The sequence below is a fragment of the Macaca mulatta genome, chromosome 12, assembly GCF_049350105.2.
Source record: "Macaca mulatta isolate MMU2019108-1 chromosome 12, T2T-MMU8v2.0, whole genome shotgun sequence".
Lineage (NCBI taxonomy): Eukaryota > Metazoa > Chordata > Mammalia > Primates > Cercopithecidae > Macaca > Macaca mulatta.
In genome coordinates this window covers 110,859,929-110,876,045 of record NC_133417.1, presented here as the reverse complement: position 1 = coordinate 110,876,045, position 16,117 = coordinate 110,859,929, and the positions used below count along the sequence as shown (strand labels likewise).

The 16,117-nt window shown below is 42.2% G+C and overlaps 1 protein-coding gene across 3 annotated transcripts in view; it reads right to left on the bottom strand.

Annotated features, from left to right (window-relative positions):
* Positions 1-1,094: 1,094 nt before the first annotated feature.
* Positions 1,095-16,117, bottom strand: part of PARD3B (par-3 family cell polarity regulator beta) — a 1,090,519-nt gene continuing 1,075,496 nt past the window's right edge. For 2 of the 3 annotated variants that reach the window (XM_015110772.3, XM_015110773.3), the window contains one exon: positions 1,095-5,836. In XM_015110772.3, coding sequence (XP_014966258.3) covers positions 5,479-5,836 — 358 coding nt within the window. In that variant the 3' untranslated portion in view covers positions 1,095-5,478. The remainder of the gene's footprint in view (positions 5,837-16,117) is intronic. The other variant, XR_013402125.1, reaches the window with a different exon arrangement.

Genomic DNA, 16,117 nt, shown 5'->3' with positions numbered 1-16,117 from the left:
GTGGGCATGTTATGTTTCAAGGCTCTGCAGGACATCAAAATGGGAATGTGCAGTGGAAACACAGAAACGCGTGAGCTCGGCACAGAGCTGAGCTGGAGCAGTCAGTAGAGAGGTGGCAGTCAAAACCTTGGCTGTGGATGGGCTTACCAGGAGTATGGGGAGGTCTGAGACTAGGCCGGGGGAATCAAGGAGCTGAGGAGTGACAGGGATGGTCTCAAGGAGAACTTTCTAGAGATAAGAGTGATTCCAGCACCAGAAAGCGGTTGCCAGTTTTAGAAGCTGTCGTGAATGCTGTGGCGGGCTGCTCAGATGCCGCTTTAAGAAGGAACTTTTCCAGCTGTTTTGAGTACCATCCAAAGATGGGCCCCAGCTGTCAGCTTTCTTTGGGTTTGTCTCAACTGAAGAATATTGCCGTACCCTAGCTAGATCTTTCTTCTTTCCAGAGGTAACCTGTATTTACCAATCAATGATGGCATAAAGGCTCAGCTCCCTTGTCCCAACTGGGGGACAGCTCTGAAGAGCCGTGGCTGCTCCCATTGTGGGGTGGCTGAGGCCTAAGCTGGGCATGCACTACAGCTCAGCTTCTCCCTCTGCCCAGGCCTGTTTCCCTCCCTTTTTAAGGTATTGAAACCCAAGTGCACTCCTCGGTACACAACCGGCTTGAGAATCTCTGTCTCAGTATCTGCTTCTTGGGGGGCCCAGCATGTGACTGACGCTCTCGTTCCTTTTGTTCTTTGCACTCTTGCTGTTTTGAACATGGCTACGCAACTACCGAATGTTGCTATTCGAGGGTGAGCAGGCCTAGACCCACCTATTTATCCATCAGATTCTGACGCAAGCTTGTCCAACCCACAGCCCAGGTTGGCTTTGAATGCTACCCGACACAAATTCGTAAACTTTCTTAAAACATTGAGGTTTTTTGCAGGTTTTTTTTTTTTGTTTTTTTTTTGTTTTTTTGTTTTTTTTTGCTCATCAGCTATCATTGGTGTTAATGTATTTTACAAGTAGCCCAAGAAAATTCTTCTTCCAATGTGGCCCAGGGAAGCCAAAAGATTGGACACCTTCATCCTAAAGCAATCCAAGACTCTGATGTCTTAATGACTGAATAAAGCTTTATTTTAATGTAAAATACGACAAGAAAAATTTATATACTCATATATAACAACTTCCAAAATGTTTTCTGTGGTACAAATGAGATCATCTTAAAAACTTTTTAAAGAATTCATCCTCCACCCCCATATGCCAAAATATGATTTCACATAATTTATCTTCAGAACTTTTGAACAGACTTGGTATCACAAAAGCATAGGAAACACCAGAAAAAGTGACGGGACAAACAACAGGTTTTGTTTTAGGTTCCAGTAGTAAGCAGCCCTGCAGATGGAACAGGAGAGCACTTTCTGAAGGAGCCCAGTCAGGAGACAGGCTAGAAGAGTCTGGGCTTGGTTCATTTCCTGTAGCCAAGCCTGTCTTATAAAAGTCAGGCTGTGTGTGATTCTGTGACTATTTAAGGACATGAGGGAGAAAGAGTTTCACTTAGAAGTCACAGCTGCGTGTGAGATTCTAGGCTCATTTTAGATATCTAACTTTTTTTCCCCACCTTTTTATCAGAAAAGTGACTTTGTAGAGATACCTTACGGAGACTCCTCTTTCTGGTCTTGCTGTGGCATCATTTCCAGCTAAGTCGGCAGGAACTGGGAGTGCTGAGAAATACTTCTGTGGTTGTTTCTGAGTCCAAATCCCTCCTGCCTAATTGCACTAAGACCAGTCTTTCTGTTGCTCATGGACTCGGAAAGCAGTAGGGTGTCCTCCCAATTTAAAGGCCATCCATTGTAGGTTTCAGAGTTTAATGCCAAAGGGAGTTGTACAGACACACATTCAGACCAAACTCTTTAGATCTCTCTACACTCTTGAAATGCTACAATGTTCCTCCAAAGAAAAGGAATGCAGTGGTTACAGGTTTGGGCAAATAATTACTCTTTATAGGCTTGATATTTTTGCATGCCAGGGAAAAGAGAAATGAGCTTTATGAGCCTCCTAACGTTGTGAGGTGGCTTTTCTTCAGAAGATCACTTTAGTTCAAGAATTGTATGAATCTTTGGAAGGGATAATGAGTCACGTTTTAATTTGATTGAGTTGGTGGAAAACTATAGCTACAGTGAAGCCTCCATTCTTCCCCATCAGGATCCATGGGTGACAGTCGGTCTGAGAACCCCTACCATGCTCTTAAGATCTTTACTTGGTGCCATCCTGTGGGGGTCAACACATACATACCTACAGATCTAAGAATAATGAGCTTCAGAATAATTGTTTTTTCAATTTTTGTTGGCTATTAGGTTATGATTTAAGAAAATGTTCTTGTTTCTGAGCTTGTATTTCATCCGCTGATTTGATATTGTGAGGAAACGGCACTATGGCAAGAGTGAGTGCCACCGCCCGATGGCATAATGGATTCTGGGGAGGCTGTTTCTCTCCCTTGTGGAAGTCTCAATTCTCCTGCATCTAAAAGTTTTCCATGGTCTGCCCTCTTTCATCTCTACTCCTGCAAAAAGGGAGAAAAATAGGGCTTCTTAAAATACCTAGTGACTTGAGGGCAAACATCATTTCACGGCCTTCATGACCCAGCCGTCAGATCGGCAGCCAAGTGGATGGATATTGATTGGGTTTGGGGCTCAATGTGCCACGCTCTTCCAGGGGGGCTATTAGTGTTCTGAGCTACACGGAGACACCAGATTGAGTTTTCCCAAGGCCATAAATACATTGGGAGCTATTTCCTGCTACCAGGCACATTACTGATTATAGCCTGGTCTTCTAAATACTCTAAAAACCTGTTCCCCTAAATGCTGGGAAAGAGTCCTGTAACCTCTGGGTGGTAACAATTGAAGGGTGAGTACACAGGCGTTTATAAATCTTACATTTGAGCTGTTAATTGTTGCTTGGCTTGATGGAGCCTCTGTCTGTCACAAATATAATGTTGGCTTCTTTCAGGCAGGATCAAATGGAGCGTGTGTTATACTTCAAGCAAGCAAAGAAAACTGTTGCAATCTAGTTTTTGTTCACTTTAATAGTACCTTCACATCACTGGCTGCCACTCAGGATTAGCAACTATTTTATTGACTTTGTATACAACACAAAACCTAGTTTTGGAGCAGGTTACCCTGAGCCTGTGTGCAGGAGGTATTGCACACTCCGGTGGCAACACCGCAGGTGAAAACATGGGCACTCTTCCTGCAAAGGCCACTCCTTCAAGACACAGGATTCTCACCTGACACCATCATGCCTGGCTGCCCCTCAAGTGGCCTAGGCTTAATTCAGAAGGAAAGTTCTGGCTTGGCTATGTTTAGTAGTCTACAGTAGTTTGGTTAAAATATGGAACATACTGAAGAGCTGCTGGTTTTTAATGCTTCAAAACAAGTTACACATCCCTCATGTTATCATTTTCTTTAAGGTGTATTTAGCTTGAGGGGAAGGTAGCATTGAGCAGGTCAGCAGGGAAACCTGTAGCTCCCCTGCTCTCTACCTCAGGTGAGCAGGGCCTGAGATCCTCAACCACTTTGAACAAATTGCAAACAATCTAAAGGTGCCTGGCTTAACAGAGATGACAGAACAGAGACAAAAAACTTGATAGTCTGTTTTCAGCAGGGCCATAGTAAACTGTAGTTAAGAAAACAATATCGCAAAGTCCAGTATATAACACTATTTATGTCTAAAACTAGCAGTTGCATCCTTCTTGGTAACAGAATTCTATTTTAAATTAAAGAGTAGGCTGGGGTAGAGGGATGTCCTATGTATTCAATAATACTATAACTTATTAAATCCTGTGAATCAGAGGTATGCTAATCTCAGCCAAAATAGACCTAAATTAAACTCAAGACTTTTTTTTTTTTTTTTTTTTTTTTTGGGAGGGAATAAAGAAGGAATGTGAAAAGGCTTAAAGTATATCAAGCGTCACTGCCTGGTTCAAACCAATGCTCAGGTTTCACTGTCTTCCACATCTTTGTGTTCTCATTTGGGCCAGGTTGTATGTTTTAAAGGTTTTAGTTTTCATAGAAAATTACTGCAAAGCTCAGAAAACATTGTGATAGGTTGGTTCAACTTAGAGGGTGGGGTTTCAGTTTTTTATAAGCCATAACACTGTCCTTTTCCAATTGGACGCCTTGGCCCTGCGCTGACCTGACTTTAGTTAATGAAATATAGCAAATGCAGGTGCATTTAGTCTTAATGCCTTTTCTCTTTCCCTCCTTTTCCCCCGCTTTTGCATCAAACTCTCCAGAAAGCATTATCAATCTTTGATTCTCCATACTGGCAATCATATGTGTTCAAACACACACGTACATACACACACACACACACACACACACTCTCTCTCTCTCTCTTTCTCATTCACTTCCATCTAATACCTGCTGGTCATCAGTTTCCAGAGGCCACGGTCAGCTCCTCACCGTCCCCGAGTGCAGATGGTTACCACTTGGCACTGAGTCTGGACTTGGCATTTCCAGGGCACTGCCTCCTGTGAGACCTCCCCAGTGGCCCTCTTTTTCCTAACTACATTTTAGCCCTCAAGCGGGAACCTTAAAGTAGAGACCCCAGTTAAAGTAATTCTAGGCAGGAGATTTGGGGCTGACTCTGAAACCAGATATCTCCATGCCTGGAATGCGAGAGGGAGGAAGGTGAGGGGTGTGGGATGTTCAACCCTCTTAACCTGATCACCTTGGTCCTCGGAAGATACTCCTGGAAGCTCTGACCAGCTGTGCACGTTCTCCCAGGACTAATACTGCATTTTACTGACTTTCATATCAAAAGTTAGGAAACATGAAATGTTTACATCAAATGAGTGGTATCGGGAACCTGAGAAATTCTACAAGTAAAGAAATGCAGTCTTTCTCTCGGTACAAAATATTTCCAGATCACTAGTCATGTTTGCTCTTGTTTTTTTTCTCAGTAAAAAAAGTCTATACTCACTTCAGATGCTCCTACCTCTGTCTACTCTGCCACTCCTTAGACTTCACAGCTCTAATAAGGGGGCTGAGACTCCACCTCTGAGCGGGTAATGCTGCCTGGCAGAGACTGCCTCTGGACCACCAATCTCATGCTGGGGGGGGGCGGGGTGTCCACGTGTCTGCGCATCAGGCAGGTTAACTAGTCAGGGAGGCTCCCCAGAGTAGAGCTCCACTGTTAGCTGTTTGTGTGTTCCGCTGCCGCTCTCACCGATTTGAACAACTCTGAAAATGTTTCAACTAGCAGGTAGTTTTGTTTCTATAGCCCCATCTTTCATCTTCCTTCTGATTTTTTTCCTCCCCAATCCCCTTCCCCTTCTTTTCCCCTCTGATTAGCAGTCAAGCGTTACAACGTCAGTGAGAAAACGCTAATCAGTCCCGTGGAGAATTCCTAACACCAAGGAGGTCTTCAGGTCTAGAAAGGGCAAAAGTAGTGTAGACACCTTCCTTTCTGGGCTGGGTTGGCCTTGGTGGCACTCGGCTATACGGCTGCAGTCATGGGGTTCTTCTGCCGGGAATCCTGGGTTCGGTAAGGGTACTGGTCTGGGCTGCCCCCGCGGGGCGCTGGTCTGCCCGTTTCCTGATAGGCTGGCATTCTTTGGTGCTGGGGAGGGGAAGGCGGGACGTCTTGTCGAAAGGGTCCTTTGTGTTGGGAAGCAGGCGGAGGTGGGTAGTGCTGAGGATACCGGAGATCTGCCACCCTCAGCTCTGTGGGGCGGGGATAGCTCCCTTTGGGAGGGTGCATAGGATGAGCCCCTGGATAATAGGGAAGCTCCCTTTCCTTGTAGAGCCCTCGAGGTGCTGCTGGCAGATAGTCTACAGCATCTGCGGGTCCTCCCCTGGAAAGAGAAGAAGAGACACATGTCAGCAGCTCCTAAGCTGGCTGTCTGGCTGGCGAACAGGTTCCTCAGCCTCCTGCGCAGTTTGGCGTGGCCATCAAATAGGTCTGGCCAATGGGATGGGAGAAGAAGTGATGCATGCCCTTAAAAAGAAGAGAAGGGACCTTCTTCCCTTCTGTCTTTCCTGTTGGCCGTCGGAAAAACCATCTTAGGCCACAAGGCGAAAACCACGTGCTGTGGGAGGCAGAGCAATAAGAAGGTGAGAGCCTGGGTCCCCATTGCCATGGAGCCACCATGTCAATCAGGACTGCTTCCACTCAGGTTGGTGCATAAGAGGAAAATATACTTCTATCTTGTTTATACCCTTTTCTGTTGGCCTTTATTATAGTAACCAAACTAGTTTCCTAAATAAGGCAGTGAGTTTGCCTCTCTTAAGGATGGGGTCATTAGTTCCCTGCCCTTTTCTACCACCATATCTAGGACAGGCTGGGCTGAAGTCTGTCCTAGAGATGGTGATAGAAATGTTCAGGTTATTTGGAGTCATAAAGTTTCCATGGACCGCACTTGCTTTTCTAAATGTGTGAGGTGCTCTTTTAAATGGGCTGTCATCTTGGTCTAACTCTGGTTGGCTGCTGTTACATCTTGGTGTGGATTCATATGTCCCTCCCCTCCCTAAAGTCTCTACAGTCCTTAGAAAAAGTCCCAAGCCAGAGCACCTAGAATTTTTTAATTTTATTTATTTTATTTTTTTTTTGAGAGGGAGTCTCACTCTGTCACCCAGGTTGGAGTGCAGTGGTGCAATCTCAGCTCATTGCAACCTCTGCCTCCCGGGTTCAAGCAACTCTCCCACCTCAGCCTCCCGAGTAGCTGGAACTACAGGTGCCCACCACTATACCTGGCTAAGTTTTGTATTTTTTTTTTTTTTAGAGATGGGTTTCATTATGTTAGCCAGGCTGGTCTCAATCTCCTGACCTTAGGTGATCTGCCTGTCTCGGCCTCCCAAAGTACTGGGATTACAGGCGTGAGCCACTGCGCCCAGCCCACACCTAAAGTTTTGATATAAAGTAATCAGTTCTACCACAAAGCCAGGAAGGTAGCACCAGGCCAGTAGCAGAATAGGGAAATGCCAAACCAGCTGTAAGTTGCACCTTGTAATGGGTAAGGCACACAGAAACATCCAGGGTAAGAACAGACACTAACAGAAAGTGGCCCCGTCTGGATCTCTCTACTAAAGAAAACAAGCATCTTCTGATCCATTTGCCACAACAGAAGCAGTGTGCCTCTAAACAATGTGCAGATGACTGCATCTTATCTAGCCTGGGGTTAAACAGATGAGTTCTGTTTGCAGCTCTTAAAATCTCATAAACCTTCTGTGCACATTCACCACTGCCACCATCCCCAGATCCTTTCCATTTTTTTTTTACCACTCCCCCTTTTATAATTTTTTAAAAAGAAAAGAAAACAATAATAATTAAGGAAAAGCTCCCCAATGTCAGACACACTGCTAGGACGCCTGAAAGAAACGACAGGGCTGTGAGAATACAGTGTCTGTGGTTAATCAAGCACTGTCAATGAGGGTCAGAATCACCCCATCTGTGAAGCTGGATGTTAAAACAGCTGTGTAAGGTGCCCAAATCAATGAAGATTTGACAAGCTCCCAGCTCGGTGCATGTAGAAAGCAGCTTGTGAACAAATCTATAAGTGTGAACAACAGAATTCTCTCTCTACTTTTTTGTCTTAATTTGGCTATGTATAATAATGAAAGATAGATCCTTGAGCTTGGGGTAATTTAGTTAGAATTTTCAGATAAAAAAATTAAATTGTTTGTGTACAAGTTATTACAGCATCAGCTGCTGTTATTCAGTGCAGTTTGCTTTGCTGTATTTTAAATTGCCCATGACAAATGGAGCACAAATGGATAATCTGTCACTCTAGCCATGGGAAACAAAGGCTCTGGATTTCACCTTTCCTTTTCTTTAGAATTTCATTTTTGATTTAGAAAACTTCCAGCCTTTGGTATATCTTTTATCATAAGAATTCTTTAAGTCTCTCCCCCTCACCTCACCATGCTCATTTTTATTGCCTTTTGGTTCATGTTGGAGATATCTGATACACTTAAAAAATTTCTTAACCTGTGCTTTCTCTCAAAATCCACTGAAGATATTTCTCTGCATGAAGTGAAACATGTGGTTTTTCTGCACTCGTTTTAAGCCCTTAGGATAAATCACTGACATTTGCAACACACAAACATTATTTGCCTTCAAATGAACATACAACCAGCGCTCCCTCTGGACTCTCTTAGCATGAATGCTTCCTGTTTAAAATGGAAAGAGAGAAAGGAAGAATTCCAGGCCTTGGACTTTTAGGGTCCTGTTCTCTCCCTGGAGAGTTCTCTCTTTTAGAACAGAGTATTATAAAAGACAGGCACGCCTTGTTTTTTTAAATTTTTGGAGAGAGAATCCAGATCAAGTGGTGACGGGGCAGAAGCCACCCTGAGAGGCTGCGACAGTGCAGTCGGCGACCACATGGTGGGACAGTCGCTATCTCTTCTCCCACACCTCGCTCCTCCCAGTGGCCAGCGCTCACGGTGAGGAGGGAGGCTTCCCGTGGGCAGATAGGGCAGACCTCGAGACACTTTTGTGGTCCCATGTTGCTTCCTCTGAGGGGAGGTTTTATGTCTGGGAGTTTGCTTATATGTGGCAGAAAGCAAGTGAGGTAGCTGTTCTTTGTCAAGAAATGAAGTCATGGAAATTGTCTTTTTCTGTAGAACTCATCATAACAGTTAGCGTTTTTAATTTTTCAGAGAGAAGAAAAACAATGAGTTGGCCTACCAAAACACTGTTTAAGGTTCAAAGAGTGCTAGAAGAATTTTTCTTTCTTTTGGGGGATGGTGTGTAGCTGTTGTTTATAACAACCTTTTGCTCATAACAGAATTTCCTACAGACTTTTGCCAGAACAACTTCTAAGCTCTTCTGAGTATTATGTGTGTATTATTTTAAATTATTAAAAATATAATTTTGGCCAGGGGCGGTGGCTCACGCCTGTAATTCCAGCACTTTAGGAGGCCAAGGTGGGTGGATCACTTGAGGTCAGGAGTTCGAGACCAGCGTGGGCAACATGGTGAAACCCCCGTCTCCACTAAAATTACAAAAATTAGCTGGGCATGGTGGTGCATGCCTGTAATTCCAGCTACTCAGGAGGCTGAGGCAGGAGAATCGCTTGAACCTGGTAGGCAGAGGTTGTAGTGAGCCAAGATTGTGCCACTATACTCCATCTTGGGCAACAGAAAGAGACTCTGTCTCAAGAATTTTGAAACAGGGAAAATAAGCCCCTCCTCATTAACTAACTACAGAACTTAGAGGAAGAAAAGGCAGCTAAAATTTTAACTTTGTTAATCGTGAGTTTCTCTTTTCATAGTCTGTTTATTTGTGTGAAACTTAGTGTTTGTAGGAAAGTCCAAAACCAATCCATTCTGGGGCCCCAGCAATGCCTATCACAGTGTCAGATATTGTGTGCTTTGAGCCAACCTTGAGGAATCCAGGGGCAGCTTCCTTAGGAGATTCTGATTAAAACAAGAATCTGCATAACAAATGTATCAGTACTTTAAGACCTTTCATTTTTCATGTGACTTCTTGAGTTTCATTTGTATATGTTACTGTTTTTCCTTAAAAACTTTCAATTTAAACATTTAAAAATTTTACTAAGAAACCATATTTACTTAAGGAAAGATAATCCTTTATAACTCTTAAAGGGGGCTGTCATGAAAATACCTATAGTTTGAAATTATTGCTTATTTTATTTCGATTAGGCTCCTTTCTAGAGGCCAGAAGGATTCAGATTTTGCTTGGAAAACTGATAGGAACTATCTCAGGCATGCAGTTTTCAATCACATAGATGCACCCAATAAAGAAAGTTAACCATTAAGTCTGAACACGACAAAGATATATATTATTTACATGTAAAGAAGCAATAAGCATCACTTTGTTTACGTAAGGATTTCTTCTTTTTTGCCATGTCAGTATGTCACTATTTTTCATTAAGCAAAAGCGGGGCTGGAAATGAGAGGCTAAGCTGGTCAGATAGCCAGCTCTGGGTGCCGACTACCTTCAGTTTACGCAAGGATGAAAGACATGTTCCTACATTTGCTAAAACAATTCTGTATAGGGAAAGGGCTCAATATTGGAAGGACAAAATCAATGGCAAACCTCTTGCTAGGAATGAGGTGGCTGTACTTACAGGAACAGATGAAGGGGCATGAGCAATTTTGAATCCTCCCATGTCTACACCACCACCCTCAATTGTAAAGAAAATCTCTCTCCTCTGTTCTCACCACAGCTGCTCATTCTCACCTCATCTGTCTTTCACCCTGCCTTGTGGCTGGTTGTATACTGCATGGAGTACAAGCATCTTGAAGGAAGGAACTGAGTCTTACATATCTAATGATCTCCCTTTGAGCTTAACACAGGGCTTTGCACATCACAGGCGCTCTACAAATGCATGTTGAATTTGTTCAAGAGAGTTTAAAGTAAAGAGAAAACCCACACACATACAGTAACCATAAAAGGTTCAATGTGGGTAGGGGCTGGAGGAAGGTAGCAGAATAAGAGGAGAAAGTGGGCTTTCTTTGGGAGCCAGGGATTGATAGTGGTGGAGGTGAGACTGATCTCTAATTTCTGAAGAGGGAAGTAGAAGGGATGCTGGGCTGAATAAAGGGTTGGGTTGGGTCCAACATAGAATGCTGTAAACTTTAGCAGGGTAGAGGTTATTTTATTTGTTTTGTTTGCCAAGAACAAGATTATACTGTCTTATCTCTGTTGCCCTACAGAGTACTTGAAATACAATAGATGCTCAATAAATCTTGGACTGGGATTCAATCTCCTTGACTTCCTGGTGAGCTCAGCATGACTAACTGGTGCTGAGGAAATTGAGAGCTATCTTGACTCAAGATTAACTGGAAACTGGGCTTACTAGGTGCAGGTTAAGCATATTTATTCAAGGGTCAGTTAACTACTATTTTTATGATGGTACAGCAAAGACATTTTCTTTGTCCCTGTCATAAATGCAATAATCTAGGAACATCTTTATGTGTTTGAAAGTACAGTACACAGGGTTTCAAACACAGGGTCTTAGGGAGACAATGTCAAACCCAGATGTGATGGCCACAGTTTGAAGTGCGGTACCTGGGCTTTGAGGGCTGATGAACCCAAACCCGAGGTCAAGCTGGTGTCCTGTTCCCTCTGTCCCAGTGCCTCCCAAGCTTTTCTCCCTGAGAGTAGATGTGATGGATGATTTTCATATAAGCTACTCATACCCAGGAGAGGCAGAAGCCAGAATTATGCAAACTTCTCTGCCACCTGCTGTAACTCAACACCCTTTCCTTCCATTCAGGAAAGAACAAGGGAATTCAAATGAGTGGGAGTGACATTATTGAAGGGGAAAACTTGAGCCTGCTATAATTTATTAAAAGAAATCATTTGTAGTCCTCAGTCTTCCAGTATCAGTGACAGATTCTTGCAATACAGAGCTGAGCACGCTTCCTCTACATGTCTCAAGGCAGAGTGTAAGAACGCCTGCAGTATCTCATCTGATGAGCTCCTTTTAGGATGTAGAAGGATAGATGAAGTTGAAGAGTCACAGAGGGGAAAATCAACTAAGTTGGAGACACATCAGCGACTGGAAGATAGTTTGTTTTGAAAAGGGGTGAGTTTAGCATGTGAAGAAATAAGATATGCAGCAGAAAGTATAAAAACCATAAAGAATTTATGAGCAGAGGTGTGAATGTCCGGCTTAGGCATATGCATTGGGTTTTTCACTTACAGAAAAGCTTCCAAAGGGCAGAATCTTGTTCTTAATTTCTGTAAAATACTATGTGTGTGATTAGCAGCCAAAACAAAGCTAATTTTTTAACTTCCAAAGTAGACTTTATGGGTTTCCTTTTTTGGTAATAATTCACTGTGACCAAATTTGGGGTTTGAATGGCAGGAAGTAACATGATGTAAAACTCCTGTAGCTGTCTAAGAGAGGGGCCTGTACCCGTTGGCAGAAAGTCAACATCTGGCAGAGCCATGCTATTCTTGAGCACGCCACACATAGATTATGTAGTGGCTGAGCTGGGATCGGTGCTTTCTTCTCTGGTTCTTCTACAAATACTGCAAAGCTTTAAAAAAAAAATCAGCACAAACTAATATACTTGAGTCGCCCATGCTATGTGCACAGAGATGCTTTTAGTCTGTGTTTAGAATTCCTTTAGTGTCAGGTTTCCAGTTACCAGACCTTCCTCCTCGGTCCAGGCACGAATGTGGTTGGCAAGGATTAGCAGAGCCCTCTGCAATGTATATTACATAGCTTTGATTTCAGCAGATTTTACAGAATCATAAAATATAATGATCATTTGATGGCCTACATTATAGAAATGATTACAGAAAAAAATCCACTTTCATCACTCACATTTCCCATTGCGTTATGAGAAGAGGGGACCCTTGTTCTTTGCAAAGAACTGGAATGGGTGGAAAGTGCAGCAGCAGATGCTTGTGGCCCTTGTAGACACCAAGGAAATGTTTGTACAGAAAATGAAGGAGAAAGGATAGTGACTGAGTGCTCAAAGACATTTCTCAAACAGTTTAAAACAAGTATAATTTTGGTTCCCCATATTCCTTCTTTTTTTCTGTAAACAATGACCTCAAATACAAGAATTGAGTTATTAACAAACTGCATGTGCAGTGAGTTTTGTATTCCGTATGACAATTTAGCAGACATTATCTGGAAAATGGTCCTTAAGAGTCTTTCATCCTATCAGATGGTCCTAAAAATGGTCCTGCTAGAAATAAAGATGTTCTTTGAAACCAACGAGAACAAAGATACAACATACCAGAATCTCTGGGACACATTTAAAGAAGTGTGTAGAGGGAAATTTATAGCACTAAATGCCCACAAGAGAAAGCAAGAAAGATATAAAATTGACACCCTAACATCACAATTAAAATAACTAGAGAAGCAAGAACAAACATATTCAAAAACTACCAGAAGGCAAGAAATAACTAAGATCACAGCAGAACTGAAGGAGATAGAGACACGAAAAACCCTTCAAAAAATCAATGAATCCAGGAGCTGGTTTTTTGAAAAGATCAAAAAAAAAAAATCGATAGACGGCTAGCAAGACAAAGAAGAAAAGAGAGAAGAATCAAATAGATGCAATAAAAAATGATAAAGGGGATATCACCACCAACCCCACAGAAATACAAACTACCATCAGAGAATATTATAAACACCTCTATGCAAATAAACTAGAAAACCTAGAAGATATGGATAAATTCCTGGACACATACTCTCCCAAGACTAAACCAGGAAGAAGTTGAATCCCTGAATAGACCAATAACAGGCTCTGAAATTGAGACAATAATTAATAGCCTACCGACCAAAAAAAGTCGAGGACCAGACTGATTCACAGCCGAATTCTACCAGAGGTACAAGGAGGAGCCTGGTACCTTTCCTTCTAAAACTATTCCAATCAATAGAAAAAGAGGGAATCCTCCCTAACTCATTTTATGAGGCCAACATCATCCTGATACCAAAGCCTGGCAGACACAACAAAAAAAGAATTTTAGACCAATATCCCTGATGAACATCAATGCAAAAATCCTCAATAAAATACTGGCAAACCAAATCCAGCAGCACATAAAAAAGCTTATCCACCATGATCAAGTGGGCTTCATCCCTGGGATGCAAGGCTGGTTCAGCATATGCAAATCAATAAACGTAATCCAGCATATAAACAAAACCAAAGACAAAAACCACATGATTATCTCAATAGATGCAGAAAAGGCCTTTTACATTCAACAACCCTTCATGCTAAAAACGCTCAATAAATTCGGTATTGATGGAACGTATCTCAAAATAATAGGAACTATTTATGACAAACCCACAGCCAATATCATACTGAATGGGCAAAAACTGGAAGCATTCCCCTTGAAAACTGGCACAAGACAGGGATGCCCTCTCTCATTACTCTTCTTCAACATAGTGTTGGAAGTTCTGGCCAGAGCAATCAGGCAAGAGAAAGAAATAGAGGGTATTCAATTAGGAAAAGAGGAAGTCAAATTGTCCCTGTTTGCAGATGACATGATTGTATATTTAGAAAACCCCATTGTCTAAATCTCCTTAAGCTGATAAGCAACTTCAGCAAAGTCTCAGGATACAAAAATCAGTGTACAAAAATCACAAGCATTCTTATACACTAATAACAGACAGCCAAATCATGAGTGAACTCCCATTCACAACTGCTTCAAAGAGAATAAAATACCTAGGAATCTAACTTACAAGGAATGTAAAGGACCTCTTCAAGGAGAACTACAAACCACTGCTCAATGAAATAAAAGAGGACACAAACAAATGGAAGAACATTCCATGCTCATGGATAGGAAGAATCAGTATCATGAAAATGGCCATACTGCCCAAAGTAATTTATAGATTCAGTGCCATCCCCATTAAGCTACCAATGACTTTCTTCACAGAATTGGAAAAAACTACTTTAAAGTTCATATGGAACCAAAAAAGAGCCCGCATTGCCAAGACAATCCTAAGCCAAAAGAACAAAGCTGGAGGCATCATGCTACCTAACTTCAAACTATACTACAAGGCTACAGTAACCAAAACAGCAAAGTATTGGTACCAAAACAGAGATATAGACCAATGGAACACAACAGAGCCCTCAGAAATAATACCACACATCTACAACCATCTGATCTTTGACAAACCTGACAAAAACAAGAAATTGGGAAAGGATTCCCTATTTAATAAATGGTGCTGGGAAAACTGGCTAGCCATAAGTAGAAAGCTGAAACTGGATCCCTTCCTTACACCTTATACAAAAATTAATTCAAGATGGATTAGAGACTTAAATGTTAGACATAAAACCATGAAAACCCTAGAAAAAAACCTAGGCAATACTATTCAGGACATAGGCATGGGCAAGGCCTTCATGTCTAAAACACCAAAAGCAATGGCAACAAAAGCCAAAATTGACAAATGGGATCTAATTAAACTAAAAAGCCTCTGCACAGCAAAAGAAACTACCATCAGAGTGAACAGGCAACAGGGAGAAAATTTTTGCATCTACTCATCTGACAAAGGGCTAATATCCAGAACCTATAAAGAACTCAATCAAATTTACAAGAAAAAAACAAACCCCATCAAAAAGTGGGCAAAGGATATGAACAGACACTTCTCAAAAGAAGATATTTATGCAGCCAACAGACACATGAAAAAATGCTCATTATCACTAGCAATCAGAGAAACGCAAATCAAAACCGCAACGAGATACCATCTCACACCAGTTAGAATGGCAATCATTAAGTCAGGAAGCAACAGGGGCTGGAGAGGATGTGGAGAAACAGGAACACTTTTACACTGTTGGTGGGACTGTAAACTAGTTCAACCATTGTGGAAAACAGTGTGGCAATTCCTCAAGGATCTAGAACCAGAAATACCATTTGACCTAGCCATCCCATTACTGGGGATAGACCCAAAGGATTATAAGTCATGCTGCTATAAAGACACATGCACGTGTATGTTTATTGCAGCGCTATTCACAACAGCAAAGACTTGGAACCAACCCAAATGTCCATCAATAACAGACTGGATTAAGAAAATGTGGCACATCATGGAATACTATGCAGCCATTAAAAAGGATGAGCTCGTGTCCTTTGTAGGGACATGGATGCAGCTGGAAACCATCATTCTCAGCAAACTATCGCAAGAACAGAAAACCAAATACTGCATGTTCTCACTCATAGGTGGGAATTAAACAGTAACAACACTTGAACACAGGAAGGGGAACATCACACACACCAGGGCCTGTTGTGGGGTGGGGGCGGGGGGAGGGATAGCATTAGGAGATATACCTAATGTAAATGATGAGTTAATGGGTGCAGCACACCAACATGGCACATGTATACATATGTGACAAACCTGCACGTTGTGCACATGTACCCTAGAACATAAAGTATAATAATAAAAAAAAATGGTCCTGCTAAAATAATTTCCTTATGAGGGGATGAGAGGCTTTTAAAGTGAGTGCTGAGAACAATTAGAAAAGACAATTATGAGAATAATGTAGAGGGGGAAATCTTTTGGAAGGCAGAAGCTGTCCTGTGCGGCCACAAAAAAGTCATGCAATCCATTTGAATGATGCCTGCGTAACTCTACCCCATGGTCTGTTTATCCACAGAACAGGCTTTGTTTAAAGAGAATGGCAACCAAAGCACCAAATCGCCCTATCTCGAT